We start from the raw sequence: 18958 nt of genomic DNA, 5'->3' as shown, positions 1-18958 counted from the left end.
TCCTGTCTGAGTGTCTCGTTCAGTTTGGGAGCAGCCGTGGCCGGTCACCACCTCTGTCCCGGCGGGGGGTGCGGAGCTGGCTCCGGCTGTTAACAACAGCTCTTGCAAAACTGCGAGATCGTGATTTTCACTTGAGGGAATCGTCCTCCTGCGCTACACGAGATCACGTACTGAACCGTCGTCTGGCAGACAAATTTAGCGGGGCAAACCTGGGGTCCTTCCCCGTCACACGCCCCATCCATCCCGGGGTGCAGGGCAGCCGCCCGCCCCGCCGGGCCGCCCCGGGGGGCTCCCACCGGCAAAGGCACCGCCACTTCTGCTCCCCGCGCATCCCCAGCGCCTGGGGCTCCGCTCCGGCCGGGGGTGCTCGGCCCGGGCCGAGTCCTGGGCCCGGGGCCGGTCCTGTCTCCCTGGCACCCCGACCCCATCCTTCCCGGGGCTGCAAGGAGCGACTCGGGATGGGGGCCGCTACGCCCGGCTGTTTTGGAGGCTCTTTGCAGCATCTTCGCTCCGGAGAGCCCCGAGGGCGAGCGACGGGTCGCCTGGACGGTTTCGGGAGCGAGGGTTGATCAGTGCCCGGCCCCTCCGAGCCGTGGCCTTCGTGAGCCCCGGAGTGCGGCAGCAGCTCCCCCGACCCCTCCGAGCCCCGGGAGGGCCAGGCCGGCTGGGGCTGCGGCACCGCAGGACGGGCAGAGCACCCGCGGGCAAAGTGGCTCGTCCGGAGACGGGGGAGAAGAGGGCTTGGGAAGGGATGATGCTCTTCCCCCGCAGCTGACACGCAGCTCCTCTCCGAGGGGAGCGGGGAGCCCCGGGCGGGCGCCCCCGAGCTGACCCGCGCAGCATCCCGCGGGCAGGCCGCTCCCGGGAGGAAAAAGAGGGGAAAGAGGAGTTTTCCCTTCGCTTCAAGTAGCTGCTCTCCGTGGTTGCCCCTGTATCAGCCCGGTGATGAACGGCGAGAGATCAAAGTCGATCCCGTGGACGGCAGCAGGCGAGCGAAGGGAAGGGGGTCACCCCTCGCTGACGGGGCTCCCCCGGGGGGACAGGCAGCGGGGGACGGGCAGCGCTGCCCACCCGGTCCCCGCGGGGCTGCCTGGCCCCGGTGCCGATGCTGCCCAGCCGCAGGCCGTGCCGAGCACAAGTGTGGGTGGGTTTTGCCCCCCTCGGCGCGTTGAAGCCCCTCCAGGAGCCGCCTGTGCGGGCAGAGGAGCCAGCCCGACCCCGCGGCCCGGCCCCTGCTCCTCGCAGCGCCCGCCGAGCCCTGCCGGTCCCGGTCCCACCGGCCCCAAGTCCCCCGGTGGGACGGGGCTGCGTTTTTCTTTCCTTTTAGAAGGAATAGATGAAAGGCCGGGAGCGGGGCCGGGCCAGCAGAGCCCCGACTGCCCGGGCCGTGCCGCGGGGCTGCCCCGCCGCTGACACCGTTCTGCGGTGGGAATCTGGAGGGCTTTTCTAAGGCCTGCTTTTCCTACTTTTTTGTTGTTGTTGTTGTTGTTGTTGTTGTTCAATTAGGCCTAGTGATTTATTCAATGCATGCATGAGGGGACATTAATATGCGGTGGCAGTTCCCACAAACAATATTCCTCTCAGACTTTCTGCAGCCATAGCATTTGCTGGCGAGGGGGGAGGCTATACAGGGAAAGCCAGGCTCTCCCAGCCTTTTCCTTTGCAAACTCCTGTCCCCCCTTGGCAGGGCAGCAGGGTACGAGCTTGTTCTCCGGGCCTGACTCATGCAGCCGGGGGGCAGGGACAGGCCCTGGCCCCTTCCAAACTCCCTCAGCCCAGTGGCTGGCCCAGCTGGCTCTGACAAGGCAGGGATGGGGATGGGATTTAAGAGGGGATTTTGTTTTAAGTTACTGTATTTGCTTTTAAATTATTTTTCCACACTCTGTCCTTAACCGGTTTGTTCTCCAAACACGCCTTACGCTGTCCCTGTAAGGACAGCTCACTGCTGCTGGGAAGGGCAGCAGGGCAGAGAGAACCTATTTTTTCTGTTTCTGTGGTACCTTGGATTTTGGTTTTAAGAGGGATTTAAAATTCAACACCGTTTTCACACTTCGGAGAGCAGCAGCGTCCAGACATGCCGCGACCCGGCTCTGGGAGTCCCTTTTCCGCACCCAGGCAAAGAGCGGGTGGTATTTTTAACCTCCTCCTGCTTCATTTTAGGGAGCTGTGCAGCTATTCTGCCTTGGGAGCAGCTGGTGCATGGTGCTGGGGCTACGAGGTGCTGAGCCCTGGAGGGTGGTGGAGGGAGATACGTCCCCTTCTCCACACGCACCTAAAGAGTCTTCGAAGCTGCCCGTTGCTCATGCTAAAAAAAAAGCAGCCGGAATAAATAAAGTGTGAGGACAGAGAGGAGGATGGACGGGAGGAAAGTGAATGGCCAGCACGGATCCCAAAGGAGCCGGGGAAAGGACAGACTTGTCCAAGTTCTCTCCTTTTCTAATGTAAAGAGGGAAAAAAAAAAAAAGAGAGAAAGAAAAAATTCAAAAGAGGGGTGGCTGCCCTTAGCGCTTCCCCGCTCCCTCAGCCCGGGGAGGCTGAGGCCGGACACTCCCGCTCCCGGCGGGGGAAGCGGAGCCCGGGGGGGACACCCCGCCAGGGCCAGCGCGGGGGTCCCCCGGAGGGGCTGGGGGGATGCTCCCCCTGCCACGGGTGAGCTCGGAGCCGAGCAGAGGAGGGTGCGGGGCTGAGCGCTCCTTCCCCGCCGGCAGCAGCGTTCCCGAGTGGGCAAAGCGGCCCCGCGCCCCCCGCAAGCCCAGTGCCGGCAGCAGGGAGAGGACGGGGAGGGGGCCACAACTTTTCCTTTCTTTCCTTTTTTTTTTTTTTTCCCCCGGAACACGAGACGTCAGAGAAGCAGGTCCCTCCAATAAATGCCATTTCAATGATTTTAATAAGCAAAATAGGAAACAATTTTAATAACCAAAAACAGAAACCAGTCTGAATAAAACTACAATAGACCAGGTTTTTAATATTTTTCATATCATAAGCAGGATTTGAAATTGATCCCTTCAGAACTTTACATGAAATAAAAACAATTTTTTTTCCGCTGCTGCAATGTTTTGATTTCAACACAGTTGAATCAGTAAAAACCAAAGATCGTTTTCTGATGCATGACTAATATCCACAATATTTAAAACTGCAAGCACCATGCTGTTCATTACAATCTTGTTATTACTGTTAATTTATAAACTAATACAAACTTAAAATGCATCCGGCCAGCAGTGCCAGCTATCCTAAAAGGAAACTAAAAAATAAGTTTTCATTTTGGTATTTTTGTCAGTGCAACGTAAATCCTTTTACTGACCTGCAGGAGGAAAAAAAAAAAAGTAATAAAAACACCCATAAGACTCCAAACTACTACTACTATAGAACTGCAAATAAATTTTGGCTAAAACTTTCACTCGCTGCATAGGGAAGCAGAAAAGCAGATTACAAATCATTGCAAAAGAATACACTCAAAAGTTGCAGTATGCCTTCTTTAAAAAAAGTTTTATGCACTTTCCCAGCCCACTCATCCACTGCTGCCATTGAGAAACCCAACTTCAGTGGCCACACGGAGCCCTCGCTGCTGTCACAACTTGACTCCTAACGAGGAGGGCTTGGGGTTATTTTTTCTCTTTATTTACCGAAAATCAAGGGGCAGTTGTTTTAGAAAAGGAACTGGTATCTCGTCCGTCCTTCGCTTCCTGAGTGTACAATCAGAAGGGAAACTATGGCCAAGCCTAACCACTCCAGGCTGGGAATTGTCCTGAAGGAAAGAGCTTCGCTGCCACTTTAAGGCATGGAGTAGGTTCTAGTGACCGATGAGGGGTTTTCCCTGTTAAGTTTAGGTTTGTCAATACCATTCAGGCGTTTTTGCTTCTGCCCCAACAAACAAAAACCAAAATGAAAACTAACAACAACAACAAAAAAAAAAAAAATACAACTTAAAAGTGCACCAGATATACAAAGTTGGTTTTTTTCTAATGCAAAATGCCCATAACTTTTTTTCCTTAAGTATCTCTTTAACACCAAACAAACCGTATAACCAGCCTGCTGAAATGTTATTTTGCTTTTTGTGTATTTTTTTCCTGTGCGGTTTGAAGTAGCAGATATTTACAAGCTAACAACCATAAAAGAAAACAAGAGCAAAACCAACGAACAAAACTGCACAAGCAGTAAAAAGTTTGATAACTTGTGATGCTTTTCTTATTGATGAAACAAAACAACAGAAATCTATGATCAATGATCAACATGCTATAGTTAAACAAGAAAATGGTACAAAATAGAAATTATTACCATACATGTCCAGCATGCAGGATTAATATTTTTAATGCAGATTTTCGTATTTTTCTATATAATCAAGCAGGCAATAAAACTGATGAGTTTTTTTTTCTTTCATTCTTTCTTTTTCTTAGATTGAATGTCCCATCTGAGTCCTGTAACTTATTTCTCAAAGCAGGCAATATATGAAGAGTTTGCATATATTGTCCTTTTTATTTATTCTCTTTTTCCAAGCAGGTAAATTGTGCATGAGATGGTGCTGTATATGTCCTCTCTCTTTCCAAGCAGGCAGTACGTTATAGATGGCTTGTTCATTGTCCTTTTTTATTGTTATTCTTTTAAAGTCCATCTCGCTCTGCAAGCAAGGGATCTATAAAACGCTTCACTTGTCCTTTTCTCCTTTGCCTCTGCCTCTGTCTCTGTCTCTAACTCGCACACGAAAGTCAAAAAGTTGCACTTTACCTCTCCCATCCCCACCCCCAGCCTACTTTTCCCACAGCTACTCTAGAAGACTGGATGCTGAAAAAAAAAAAATCAAGTCTCTATTTTTCTCTCCTTCTTTCTCTCTAGTCACGCAGACGGATGGATGGAGATGTCGGAGGAGGATGGGAGCAGGGGGAAGGTGACAGGGGTCAGGTTTGGGGGTGGGGGGGTTGTTTGTTTTTTAATTATTTTTGTTAAGCACTCACATGAAGAACTCGGGGGAGGATGGGTTGTCACTGGTGGAGCCGGCCTCTCTGAAGCCATTGCTGGCAAGTTTCTCACACTTGAGCTTGTAGGCGTCTCTCTCTCTGGCCAGCCGGGTCACTTCTTGCTTGAGCTGTTCCACCTGCTGAATGAGCTGGGTCTTTTCGTTCTCCAGGTGGTGTTTCTGCTGGACACGTTTATACCGGCAGGACTGGGCATAGCCCCTGTTCTTCAAGGTCCTCCTCTTCTGCTTGAGGCGGATCACCTCGTCTTTGGTGAAGCCTCGGAGGTGCCTGTTGAGCTCCCTCACGGACATGGAGACCAGCTGGTCATCTGAGAACCGGTCCTCCACGCTGCTGGAGGGGGGATGCTGCTGGTGCGAGTTCTGGAGCTGCTGGGAGGAGCTGGAGGAGGTGGAGGGAGTGGGAGAGGCCTGGTGATGATGATGGTGGTGATGGTGAGGGTGCCCGCTGCCGGCCAGGTCTTCGTGAGTGACTGCGGGGTACTGGTGGTGGTGTTGGTGATGGTGATGGTGGTGGTGGTGGTGGGCCCGGAAGCTCTCGAAGCCTTGAAGCTGCTGGGACACCTGGTGGGACCCGATGAGGGCTTCGACCGCGTCCTCTGGAGTGAGGTTCAGCGCCTCGGGGTTCATCTGCTGGTAGCTGTTGGCCATCCAGTACAGGTCCTCCAAGTGGGTCTTCTGCTCGGTGGGGCTGAAGCTGGGCGAGGAGGGCACGGAGCTGCAGGGGGTGCTGATGGGGGTGGAGGAGACGGAGCCGGCCGGCTGCAGGCGGGTGCAGTGCCTGCCCGAGCGGTCGTTCCTGCCCAGGGGCTCCTTCTTCACGTCAAACTTCATCAGGTCGAAGTCGTTGACGTACTCCATGGCCAGCGGACTAGTAGGCAGCTCGGCTCCGATGCTGAGCTCTCCTGCCATCGCTGTCTTGCGGGCACCTCTCCCGGCGGAGGGGGCTGGAGACCTTACCCCAGCGCGCAGCCTGGCACAGGGCTGGCTGCGCTCCCCTATTCCAAAGCAACTTTGGCTTTCAGCTCTCGCTTCCTTTCCTCAGCTCCCCCTCCACCGCCGCCTCCTTCTCCCGGCTTCTGGGGCTTCTTCGGCCCGGAGCAACAAAGCCAAGGACGAGCCGGCCCCCGGGGCCGCCTGGCTGGCTCCTGGCTCTCGGTGTCAACGTTCGCCCCGCACCGCGGGCTGCGGCAGCTCCCGGCGCCCGGTCGCGAGGAGAAGGGAGCGGTAGCAGGAAGGGCAAAAGCAAAACAAAACAAAGATGCTGCCTTCGTGTCTGTGCAGGAAGAAGGTCGGTGCAAACGCCCAGCCCGCGCCCCCGGCCGGGTTTTGTAAGTCCGGAGCCCGCTCCCCGCGGCAGCCGAGCCCGGAGCCTGCCGCAACTTTCCAGCCCGAGCGGGCGCCGGGGCAGCGCTCGGGCTACCGGCGGCGACGGGGCTCTGCACGAGAGTTTCGCTGGCTCTGGCAGCGCAGGGGAAGGGGAGGGAAGAGGGGGAGGAAGGAGGAGGGAAAAAAAAAAAAAAAAAAGGAAAAAAAAAAGGAGGAGAGAGGGGGGACGAGCTGAGAGGTCTCTGCTGTAGCTGCCGCCGCCAGCGCTCGTTGTGCAGCTGTGATCGCAGCGCAGCCCCCTTTGGCTTCTTATACGGCCGTGCCCGCCGAGAGCGCGGCGGGGGCCGGGGCCGGCGGCGGCCGCGCCAATGGCAGCGCGGCGGGGCCGGGCCGGGCCGGGCCGGGCCGGGCCGGGCGGGGCGGGGCGGGGACGGGCCGTGACAGCTCCGCAGCGCCAGCTGAGCGGCCGCACCGCTCCCAGCCCCGCACCTCCGGGCGCTCCCCGGCTCCCCCCGCCCGCACCGCCGCCTCCTCTTTATCTGTTTCGCTATTTATTTATTTATTTGTTTGTCTCCCCCTCCCCCCCTCCCATCATTTTCGGCCTCTGCAGCCCACAAAAGGATGAGGGCTCGGGGACATCCTGCCCGTCCCTTTGTTCTAAATATAACAAAAGTCCCCTTTTCGCCCGCTGCCGTCCCACAGCAAATGTCAAGGTAGCCAGCTTCCCCCCACGCCACGCACAAGCATCGCCCTCTCCAACTTTATATAAGCGTCCCCGACGCGAAGGCACCGAGGGAGAACCGGCCGCGAAGGCGCGGAGGGTCCGGGCGGGAGCGAGCGCTGGGCTGGGGAGGCGCGAGGGGGATGCGCGGGGAGCCGGGAGCGAGGGAAGCACCGGCCCGGCAGGGCTGTCAGCGCTCCGTGTACAACCGGGGAAACCCTCCCGGTTACAGGAAGCAAATCTCTCCCTAAAGTAAAGCAGCGGCATTGACACAGACAATTGCAAATATTAGGGAGAGAAGGGAGAAAATATAATTACATTTCGGGACCGTGTTTGCTTTCTTCTGCTGTTCCCTGAGTGAGTGACTGCATGCAAAGGAGTACTCGCCTTGTAAGGTTTTTTTAGTTTCTTCTTTTTTTTTTTTTTTTTTTGGTCCCGTAACAGGATTTTTTTTTTTTAACATTTTGTAACGATTAAGGGAGATTAGGGCTTCTTTTTACAGTTTTTACGCTCAAACAGACAGAAAGTGTGACCCCAAGTGGCCTTTTAGAGAATAACAACTACTTTTCACGGGGAAAAAAACCACCCGGAAAAAGGGGCCGGGCGTGCGGGACCGGAGCGATGCGGGAGCGGGGCTGCCCCGGTCCCGGCCCGCCCGCGCCGCTCCGGAGCTGCGCCTCCTCCCCGGCACCTCGGCATCCCCCGTATTCCCATCACCCGCATTTACTTAGCCAAAAGCACCCAGAAAGTTCAGGATGTACCTGCTTTCCCGAAATTTGTGAGGAGGAAACTGCCTTTCTGGAGCTGGGACAACGCTGCGGAGTCGTCCCCGCCCCGTCCCAACACTGCGGAGACCCCCGGTGTGGGTCCGTCCCTGCGGGACGCTCCGCCAGCCCCGCGGCGATACCCGCAGCCCAGACCCGCTTGTTCCTCTCGTCCGCATCTCCTCGGAGCCGGCAGCAGCCGAGCAGGGGACCAGGGAGGCAAAAGTCGCGCGAAGTCCCCCCTTCCCCAAAAAAAGAAATTCCAGCGGGTCCCTCTGGCTGCGGGCTGGAGGGAGGGGGTAGCAAGCAGGAAGGGGGATTTCATCCCAATCCTCCTTCGCGGTACAGACGCGCCGGGACTTAATGTCGTGTGGCGGTGCCTCGTCTGAGTGTTTCCCCACGGCATTCGGAGGGGACGGAGCTCGCAGTCGGCAGCGGCTGTGCCGCTCCCCGCGCCCTGCGGTCCCGGCGGTGAGCGCTGTCCCCTCACCCCGGCCCCGGCCGGAGCGGGACAGCGCTGCCGGGAGCACGCAGACCTGTCTCCGCAGGTCGCCCGCTCCGAACGCGTGTGCGGGAGGACACGCGTGGAAGGCTCACGCAGCCCCTGCGCGCACTCCGCATCCCCCACGGGCATCGCAGCCCGGCCGTGCGCGGGGCTCCGGGGCCGCTCGGCCACAGCGCTGCTGCTTTCCCGGCAGCCCCAGATTTGGGAAAGCGCCGTCTGTTCGGTGTCACGAGCGGCTCCGAGGCACAGCGAGGCGGGCAGCCCCGGGGCCGGCCGGGGGGACCAGCCGGGCAGAGCGGAGCGGGGCAGGAGCTCGGCCGTCCCCGCTCGGCAGCTGCCGCCTCCCCGGGCCTGGGGGCTGCCGAGACCCCCGTGCGGGTCCCTGGGGTTGTTATTTCGGAGGTCCTGGAAGCTGCTTGGGGAGCGCTTTATTTTTACCTGCACGTTAAACGTTATCGTTGCCAGTGAGAGAAAGGGGACCCTGGCGAGAGCTTGGGAAGCCTGGATGCAGCCCTGCAAAATGTGCCATTAGATGGATAATACTTTTCCCTCTCATAATTACTGAGGTATATTCACAAGGTGGAGCTACTGAAAGGCGGAGGAAGCATTGATCTGATTATCTCCCTGTCCATACACACTCTGTCCCTTTCCCTAATCTTTTAAGCTGTGAATTACAGATTGGTTTTGAGCGTCCATCCTCATCCTCATAAAATTTCGGGACACTTTCTGGGTCCGTTTCTTTGCTCTTGCGTCTGTCGCTCCCGTTTCCAAAATACATCCCACAAAACTTGCGGCGTTAAGCGGCTGACTAAAATCGGAAACGCTTCGTACCCCGAATCCCCACTTAAAGGCCAGTTTTGCTTTAAATTCAACCACCAAAGGTTATTCTCCATGCGATTTATGTGTTAGGGGGGCTGATCCTTCGTGAATTTTAAATTAGGTATATATATATATTTATTTTTTTTAACAAGGATTGGGGAAGAAATGATGTCGTTGGAGCAGAAGAAGAGGATTCCTGGGCTGAAGAGCCCAGCGAGGCAGCTCAGAAGAGTTCCCCATCCGCGGGACTAAACCGCGGTGCTGCGCGCAGGGGGAGGGAGCTCCGCGCATCCCGGCCCGCACCCTAAAATCCTCCGTGGGGCAAAGCGGTGGCTGAGGGCTCCTGCGGGGAGGATTCCCCGTCCCCTCCGTGCCCGCGGAGGGGGAAGAAGAGGCGCCCACCTGCCCGGCCCCGCAGCGCGGAGCGCAGCTCTCTTTCCTCCCTGCCGAGCCCTCCGGGCAGTTTTTAAATTGCGACCTTCTCCCCGCACCCGAAAGCCGATAACCGAGCGGGTTTAATTTTTTTTTTTATTTTCTACATTTTAAGATGCGGGGTTTGAAGGTTAGTTTCGAGGAAAGAATGACTTCTTCCCGCTCTCCCGCCTCTCCCCCCTGCCTTTCGCAAACTCCCGGCAAAACCGGGACGAGTTCAGAGAAAATGTTAATGTCATTTCAGACCAACTCCAGCCGGAGTGTCCACCCGGGGCAGGGCAGTGGGGGTCCTGGAGCCACTGAAATTTGAAATCTCTCCCTTAAAACTGGAACATATAGATACCTATCCGTGTTCAGTCGGGTAGGGCTCTGCCTGAATCTCTAAGTGACATTTAGAAAAGGAATTCTGTTACGCTGGCATCCCAATCGCCAATTCTTATAAAAACAGCAGCTCTAGGTAACTGATAAAAATTAAGAAGACTGCCAAATATGTGGTTTTCATGTTCGGTTCTCTGAGAAGAACTCCCCGGGTTTGGGAGCTGACTGTTCCTTTCCTCTCCAAATTAGTTTTTTTTTTTTTTTACCCCATAACATCAGCGGGAGATGTAGACTGAAAAGGGAGTTTTATGAACGAACGTGCACCCAAACCGAAATCACTCGGTGCTGGCAGCAGACACTGACGGAGGAAAAGGGCATCACTTCCCTAATTCCTACGTCCCCTCACTTGATTTTTAATTTCCCAAACCGCAAGCAGACACCGTGCTGGTTGTCAGGATTTTTTCCCCTGTGTAAGCAGCGAGGGACCTGGTTAATCATCTATCGCAGATACATGTGCATGAGAAAGAAAAGTGTTGATGTTTGCTTGTTCGGGCTGATGGGAATGGCCCACGAATTTAGGATTAAATTACTACTGGTAATCATAAGGCTTTGTTTCCCCTCGCTCTCCCTTTTCTGCGGGGATTGTCAAAGTAAAGCGGGCAACATTCTTCGGACAAAGTCTGCACAGGAGCTTTGCAGTATAAAATCAGCCATTGGACCCTTCTGGGTTGACTGGGACCTCTTCAGGTTTTAGCCCGAACCAGTTAAGAGGGGGGCAAATCCCGGTAACTAACTTTAGACACGTTTTCACAGGTGGATCTGGGAGAAGGGAGAGGAGCCACACTTCAGAAGGGTAGGTTTTTTTGGGGGTATTTTTCTTTGCCGAGGTTTTGCAGTGTGCAGCATTAAATCCCCGCTGAGGAGGGGCGGGGATCGGAGTGTGCGGGCGGCGGGTTTGGGGTTCGCTGGGTCGCGGGGCCCTTGCAGAGGGAGCGCAGCCGGGCGGGTGTAGCTGTGCGGGACAGGTGAAGGCACCGTGAGCCCCGCTGTGACACTGGGGAGGTGTCACTGCCCGCCGGGTTCCCCCCGAGCGATGCCCAGCTCCGCACCCCCCCGTCGGCCCTGGTATCCCCCCTTTAAACGCTGCAGCGCGACTTTGGGGGGGCTGATGCAGACGGAAGGGGGAGCGACGGCTCCTGATGGGGGGAGTCCCACCAGCGCACGTCGGGGCCATGCCCCGGCGAGGCTCCGCGTCCGTGCGAGGTTCGGAGGATGCAGGACCCCTGGGTCCCGTGGATATTATTTTCTTTCTGGAGGCGGGAGCGGCCTCCAGTGCCCCCCGCTGCCCGGGGTTAGCCCGGGACAGCTGCGCGGGCCCGGGGGCTGGAAGGGGGTTGATGCCGAGCCTGGCTCCTGCCTTCTTGCGCAGGAAAAAAGAAGCACAACCCCTCTACGGCACCCTCTGCAGTTGGCTCGGGGTCTCGCTGCGCTCCGGGGAGGGGAAGAGGGTGACTTCGAGACCAAATGGCATCATTTCACTCCCTTCTACAATGTCCCACAACGGTGTCTTTGGCAGGGAAGCAAACAGAGAGCAAAAACGTTCTTCTCCTGGTTATTTCTTTCAGCTTTTGCCCCATGGTACCATGAATGCATTGATCCAAACTTGTTTTCAAGAGAATTTGCCCCTTTCTCACCATTTCCAAACTCTGCAGTCTCAGTCATAATCTCCCTCTCCAATACATACTCTTGTTACCATCACGGTAAAACTTATCTGTAGCAGAAACACCTGATCCAGAAGCACAAAATCCCCCCTTGGAGCCTTTCTAGGGTCAGCTTTCCTCCCGTGCTTGGCTCAGTCCTGCTTCCCACTTGAACCGTGGCATGTTGAATTTATTACCAGAGCCCTTTTAGGAGCTTGTAGCTAATAAACAGCACCAAAACCTTCCTGAGTGATCAGAAGTTGCCTTTGGGGACTGAAGCAGGCAGCAGGAGCTGAAGGACTGTGATTGCTGCAGCCAGATCTTGCAATGCCATTTCGTGTCCTTCAAAGGCTTTTCAAACTCTTCAGAACTGGGACCACATCTTACCACAGGAAAAAATCTCTCCTGTTTATCAGCTTCTCCTACGAATTCAAAGGTACTGTGCAGATGTCTGGGTGTAAAAGGTGATCTTCCCAAGGGTTTTTAGTTTCCTTGGAAGGGCTATAGAAAAGGGACGTGCCAGGGAGGCAGGGAAGGTGTCCTGGAGCTCTACTCAATGTCACACAGTCATGAGATATCCCAGGGAAGGTCAGCAGCCCTTTCTGGCCATAGTCCATTGCCTGTCTTTCCAAGGGGTTCAGCGGGAGACTTTCTCAGTGATCAGATCTTCAGTGGTCAGGAAGGAGAGAAGGAAAGTCTGGTCTCAGCTGTGCTTGAGGAAACCCAGGACCATGGAGGCATCTTTTCAGGAAGACAGTGTTGTCAGTGCCCGTGGCAGCAGAAGGGCTGCTCCCAGCAGGGCTGGGCACATCCCTGGGCCCTTGCAGGATCCAGGGGTTGTTGTTACAGCCCAGGAGTCCACAGACACGCTCCAACGCCCACTGGGACCTGTATCCTTTCATTCAGACTGATTTGTAATTCCTTTTCATTGCACAAAGTCCTGGATCAAAAAAACTGCTTATATAGAGAAAATTTTTGGAATTCCCTTTCCAGCATTTGCTGCATAAGGATTTAAATATAATCATAAAACCTGTACTGTATATTCTTCTTGCTCTTTCCACCTTTAGTCCCCATTAGGGACTTGGTTCTGTTGCTGTTTTGACAGCCCCTGTATATATGTGTTTGTGGTTGTTCCGTACTGTTTCCTGATTTAATATCAGTGTGGTTACAGGAGAAGGATGCACCGTTAGCATTTTTTGCTCAAAGTATTTTTCAAGCTCCTTTTTGATGTACTGGTCAGGTCTGCAGCTTCTGTGCTTGTGTTGATCAGAAGAGGAAGGATCAGGTTTACTGTGCCCTTTGGGAATGAAGCTCTCTGTTCACCTGAGGAATTCAGCTCTCTGCCTTCGCCAGCCCCTCCATAGAGATCCAGGTGCAGAAGACAAGTGAGGAAATATTTAGTAGGAACCCGTTATGCAGTGCAATTAAAGTCCTTTTGTGCATTTCTGAGAAGTAAAGATGAGCCAAACTGGAAATGAGGAGGCTTCTACAAGCCTCCACCTTCCTCCCCAAATATTTTTAAGCCCTAAACATGAGAAAGGAAAACAAAAGAGACAAAGAAAGGGAATAATTCTGGTGAAATGCTTCTCTTTGCTCTCTCCATTAGTCTGAGGAACAGTTATTCAGCTGTTATCCAGACAGGAAAAAAAAAAAGGTTCCTAATCTTTATTTCTTTTACATGTAAACAGATCCACAGCCTCGAATAGCCCCAGACCAGATGATTTAAAATCAGACTCAGAGTGTAAATTACACTTCGTTTACCCAAACAAGATATTTGGCTCATAGTGCAACTTGTCGTTTTATCTTTAGGAAATAAAACTGTGTTTTAGCATCTGTGCCTGTGTGGCTGCTGCATATCCTGAACACCTACCAGCTTAAACCTCAGTAGCTCTCCAGTCCCTAGGAAAGCTGGAGATGGTTCCCATCACTGGCCACCACCAGGATCCTACAGAGAGTCCGAGGGAAGCAGGTCTGACATGGCTGGGCCAGGACACGGGGAAGGCTCCCAGAGCTGATTTCTGTCCCTGGGACAAGCTGCAGTTGCTCTGTAACTATTCCTTTGCTTCCAGAGCTTCTCTGCAGAGCGGTTGGATTAGTTTGTGTGGGAGAGCTGACAGCACAGTGGTGCTCCAGGCACCCCCTGTCTCCCAGGCTGAATGTTTTCCAGGCAGATCAGCCAGTTCTGTGGGATCATTCTGAGATTCCATCAACAGTGACTGTGTCACCTTGGCTGGGGGGAGGGATCACAGGAAAATCAAGGAGAGGGGCAGTGTGAGCTGAGCAGAGGCTGCTGTGGGGATGGAAGGTGCCCAGGGAAGGTTCCTTCATCTTTGAGCCTATTCTAATGGAAATCCTCTGGGCACTTCAGGTGTGCTGTACCAAGGAAGATTATTTTCCTCTGCTGGGATCAATTCCTCATATGTTAGTGGAGGCAGAAACACACACCAGAATTTGCAGCCTATACTCTGTAAGGTATAAAAGAAACAGCTCCTGCAGCAATCAGTAAATGCCCATGCCTCAGCAGTTTCTGTTATCTCCCTTTGGCTAAACTGCAACACAGGTATTCATTATGTTTTTAAAATACATATATTAATACCCACCATGGCTGAAAATTTAGGAACAAAAATCTCCAAGTGCTGTGAACTAATGTCCATGCACACAATTAACCACCACTTTATACATTTTCTGAGCATTGTGATAAAAGCACGTTTGAGTCTCCTGGACAGTTTTCTCTAAGATTCTCCAGGCTTTCAGTGTGAGTGCCCTATTTATCTTCAACATTAACTCTGTACTTGCAGGGGCTTTAATCAGTGTGTTTCATCCTTCACACATCCAGATAAAGAGCTTCACCCCTCAAAGCTGTGATTGCACCTCAGCAACCTCTCTCTTGGCAATGTATGCGTGGTTTCTGTTTTGTGTTGTTTTTCTAGCTTGGATTAGCACATGTTTCAAACCTCTAATGTACTTCTTTAATAACTGACTTCTAAAAAGAAGGAGAAGATAGAGAACTTCATCCAAGAATTCCCAGCTGGAGACATCTGTTCAGCAGCAAGTCACCTGATGAACAGCTCTAGCCAGCCAAGTGTGAGTTATTTTTATTGGTTCAATGTTTTAAAAATAGAGTCTTTAATTCTTATTTTAATTGATACCTGTCTAGACATTTCAGTGGATTCCTACACTGATCTTCATGGACTTGGATTTATTTCTCCTGAAGGATGAGTACAGCCCAAACTGAGTGATCCCATCCAAAACCCAGCTGACCGGCTGAAACCAGTAGGAACCAGTTAAATGCTCGAAACGGGGGTTTCCACTAGGGTAATCAAGTTTCCCAAGAGGTGATGGATTTGATGTATAGCCTGTCATGATGAGTTGCAGGCACTCAGCACCTCTGAAAATCAGGCCAGAGCAGCTTTCAGCAAATGTGAGGAGACGGGGTGTGCGCGCGTGCGAGCCCCGCATAGGACACGTGTCCTCCTTCATCTCCAGGGGCAGCTTGAGCTGTTCTGCTTTGAATCACATGATTTGTCGTGTTATTTGGCAGCTGTTAAGCTTAGGTGAGCCTGTAGGATCCTGTCGATGCACACTCAGGCCTAATCCTCTCTCAGTGTGTTGGTCCCTGCTGCTCCCCGGCTCCTCTGGGAAAGGGTCGGTCCCACTGCTCCTCTTGCCCTACTCCCTGGAGGGCTGAGTGTCCTCCTGGCCATTCCTCCCCACCACCCAGCATCCCACAGGGGTTTTCCAGATGAGAGGGCTGATGTTCTGTTCAGTTTTCCACTTCTGTTCTCTGTGTTGTGCCTGGGAAGACTTTTGATGTCCATAGGCTTTGCCTCGATTTAAGTCTTGGTTGGAGCAGGACACGGGTTTGACATGGGGAGGGTGATGACAGGGAAAGAGGGTTAGAAGGGTAAAAAGGCACAAAGTGGATGAAGACAGGAATGTGGGACTGCACAATGTGCAGGATGTTGTATCACCTTCTGCCTTCCACCCATGCAGGAAGCTCTCAGGAGCCTGTGAGCAGCCCCTGCCTGACTTTATTTGCCATTCACTGGCCCAAGCTACTCACCCTTCCTGTACTGGGAAACACTGGAGCTCTGAACTCTTCTCCACACCCCAGCATGTGGCATTCAGTGGGGGAAGATCACCAAGAACCACTGCTTGCCTGCACTATGGGTACCTGAAGGGAAGCTGTGCAGGGATCCCCCTCTCCCATGAACCCCTGGAAGGGCTGCAGTCTCCCCAGGACAGTTTAGGAAGGCGAGCAGCAGTGCAGCCCCCCAGTCCTTTCCACACTTCACCCTGAGGAGTTATTTGCTGTTTCAGGCATCACAGGCAGAGAACACACCAATACCTTCCCCTTTTTCTTCCCTTTGGAACTTGAATTAATAATTTTATATCTTTCAAATGAAAAAGGGGGTTTTCTCACTTGAGAAAAGTGAAGAAATTTTTCCTGAAAGCTGTATTTTAATTGACCCAGGCTTAGGATCGGGAGGCTGAGGGAAGAATTGCTGTCATGGAATTAACTTCATGAAAGAAAGCAAATCTCCACCCTGTTTAAACATGGGGAAAACATCACAGAGGCATCCTGCTGCACCAAATAGTAAACATGTCCATGTATTATATCACTTATGGCTTCCTTAAGAGTTTTATGATGCTGTTCTCAATTACTGTGTTTGCATTTATAATTAGAGTGCAGAACACATTGTGGAGGCAAATTACAGAGCTAACTTGTCCTCTCAAAATAACCCATTTGCTCAGCGTGCTCCCAGAAGCGTCTCTTTATTCCAGGGACTCCAGTGAAGGAGGAACCTCCTGCTCAGGGGGTTGGAACACACACCTGCTGCAGGGAAGGGAGAGCACAAACACAGTTTTGCCCCAGGGTTTTGCTGTGCTTAGGCCTGACCTTCAAACCACTGAAACTCCTGTTGGTTTCTATAAGACCAGTCCTGCACAAGTTTGAGCAACTGATGGAACTGGGGGGGTGTGGGAGAAGAATCAGGTTTTTTTTACTCTGCCACTAATTTCTTCTCTGACCTTTGTCATGTCACTTGGCCTCTTTAACTGGCTAAAAATCTCCTGTGGAAGAGCTGGGATATTACTGTTCCTAAATCAAGGTATGCAGGCGTGCTGGTTGTCCTCCAGCACCTCATTCTTTGGCAGGAAGGGGAATTCTGAAAGCAGCTCTCTGGAGTTGATGCTTTGTGTTCATCCAGCCTTTTCCCTGCACTCCCCTTAGCCAGGGGCTCACTCTCTGTTTAGGAACAAGGATGACACACTGCTTGGGGCCAGGTTGCCCCAAATGCTCCCTCGAGTGTGCCCAGGAGGAACCCAGAGCTGGGCTCTGCTCGGGGGCTTTGCTGAGCAGCTCCTGAGCAGCTCCCTGATGTTTTCCCCTGGCTGTGGAGCATCAGCAGCAGAGATCTGATCTTCCTTTAAGGCAGGTCGATTCTGGATTCAGCAGACTGGAGTCCAGGCCAGCTGTGCACTTTGCCTTTGAATTCAGTAGGGAAAAAACTGTATCCAAGTCTGAACTTGGACATGATAATGCTCTGCTTAAAGTGAAAAGGAAGTAAAACCTCCAGTAGTTACTGCAGTGCCATGTTTGCAAAGAGTCTTTTCATTTGGGGCTTTCTTTTGTTTTGGTTTGGTGTTTGTGTTTTGGGGTTTTTTTTGCAAAACCTGCACTAAGCCAGAGGACTTGACTTTTAATGGGTTTATTTGCAAATGCAAGTAACATTTTTCTCTCCTGTCCCTGAGCTGGCAGGGCACAGGAAAGTGTCCTGCAGCACGTAGCTCTCCCATGAGCATATCCTCCCCACTCCTGGCCATGAGGAGTTACTTGGCTTTGCTCTCCAGCCAAGGTCTGGGAAAAGTTCAGACTCAGTGGCTGAACCCTACCTAGCACATTGGCCACCAGTGTCCTCTGCTTGTGTGCCAAGGCTTCATGAAACCAGGCTAAAATTGAATAAAAGGCACTTAAAAAGGCTGTGTTCTCCCAGGGTGGCCACACTTGGAGAAATAAAAAACCCAAAGAAACCCGAAAACATTGCACTATGAGATTATTACAAGCTCTCTTTTCCTTTCCTTTTCTTCATTTTCCTACTATGAAGAGATTTGTCCAGCTTTTACTCTCGCACAGGTAACCCCCCATTTAATTTCTAATGCAGCTGAGTTAGAAGTTCACCACAACATTGGCTCTCCTTTTGCCACTGCTCAGTTATTAATTCCATTCTTGGGATCCCTTTCATGGGTCAGGAGAGCTGTTTCCTTGGCCCCAACTTTCTGTCAGATGCTTGTTCCTTCTGAGCAAAGGTTAGATCACCTGATGATTCATGGAAAAAACTGGTTTTATGACTTTCCCTGGGTATGGGAGAGTTTCCTCAAAGAAGGGAGCTGCAGCACATGGCATGACCATCCCACAAAGAAGGACTGCCAAGGAGGTTTGGTTAGGGGTTGAGCTTAGTGTCTACTATCAAATTTGTTGTTTAATGGCATAAAATCCAAGAAAGTGCCAAGAGGAATGAGTCTGAACTGTGTGATTTGTGTGATTATTTGAGAAGTGGTTTGAGAAGGACATTTACTGCATTTGATATGACAGAAAAAATTCCACTGTGGTGTTTTGTGGGGCCAGATTCACTCCAGTTTCCATAACTGTGTGTTTAAAACATGGCCCAGGTTCACAGAGCAATGTCAAAACACATTTGCAAGGCTGACCAGGGGATGGAATCCAGCTGCAAAAAGGAGCAAGCTCAGTTTTGCTGGGGGAACAAAAAAGAGAGGGGTCTTTGTCAGCCAGGGGATCAAATCTGTGGAACACCTCCTGTTGTTTGGGTAGCTGGGATTTAAAATATGTCATCACCCTGTCTTTGCTGCCAGTCATGCTCTTTGCTTTGCTGCAGCAAAGCTTTGCTGCTCTGCCCCAGCAGCTTCCCTGCTGATTCCAACCTGAGGAGCCCCAGCACCTCACTCCCAGGGAACCACCAGCATCCCAATGCCACCAGGGACAAACCCAGGGAGATGGGCACCAAGAAATGAGAAGGTGTGAGGTGCAATGTGATGCTGTTTGATTTCCTGCACCATCGGTGGTTTTCTAAAAATTTCAGCTTTCTGTGGTTTTCATTTTTGGCAAAAGTCTGATGGAAGTAGGAAAACACCATCTAACACAGGGAAGACTTTTTTTAAATAAATGTCCATCAAAGTGAGAGAAATTTACCTGCCTTATGAAATTGCATCAATATTTCAAGAAACAGCACAGAGGAAAATTTATATTCATGTGAGATGTCACAGTGGGATTTTGCAGTACCTACAGTGGAGTCCCGTGTTTTCTGACAGTGTTCATGACAAGAGTAGAAGATAAGCATGTAAAAAAAATAAATTAAAAGCTCTTTACTTGATGGTATCCTT

The 18958-nt window shown here is 52.4% G+C and overlaps 1 protein-coding gene and 1 long non-coding RNA gene across 2 annotated transcripts in view; one reads left to right on the top strand and one right to left on the bottom strand.

Moving 5' to 3' along the window:
• Positions 1–2945: 2945 nt before the first annotated feature.
• MAFB (MAF bZIP transcription factor B) lies at positions 2946–6602 on the bottom strand. The gene has a single exon (XM_051803056.1). The coding sequence runs from the start codon at positions 5879–5881 to the stop codon at positions 4946–4948; it is 936 nt and encodes a 311-aa protein (XP_051659016.1). The 5' UTR covers positions 5882–6602; the 3' UTR covers positions 2946–4945.
• A 5539-nt stretch (positions 6603–12141) lies between these two features.
• LOC127477980 (uncharacterized) overlaps positions 12142–18958 on the top strand; it is a 30235-nt gene continuing 23418 nt past the window's right edge. The window contains exons 1-2 of the long non-coding RNA XR_007907085.1: positions 12142–12447; positions 14549–14641. This is a non-coding gene — a long non-coding RNA (uncharacterized LOC127477980). The remainder of the gene's footprint in view (positions 12448–14548; positions 14642–18958) is intronic.

This window comes from Manacus candei, unplaced genomic scaffold, assembly GCF_025592945.1.
Source record: "Manacus candei isolate 608988 ecotype Guabito, Panama unplaced genomic scaffold, ASM2559294v1 h1tg000057l, whole genome shotgun sequence".
Lineage (NCBI taxonomy): Eukaryota > Metazoa > Chordata > Aves > Passeriformes > Pipridae > Manacus > Manacus candei.
The sequence above is the reverse complement of the archived record's forward strand: the minus strand, read 5'-3'. Positions and strand labels throughout refer to the sequence as shown.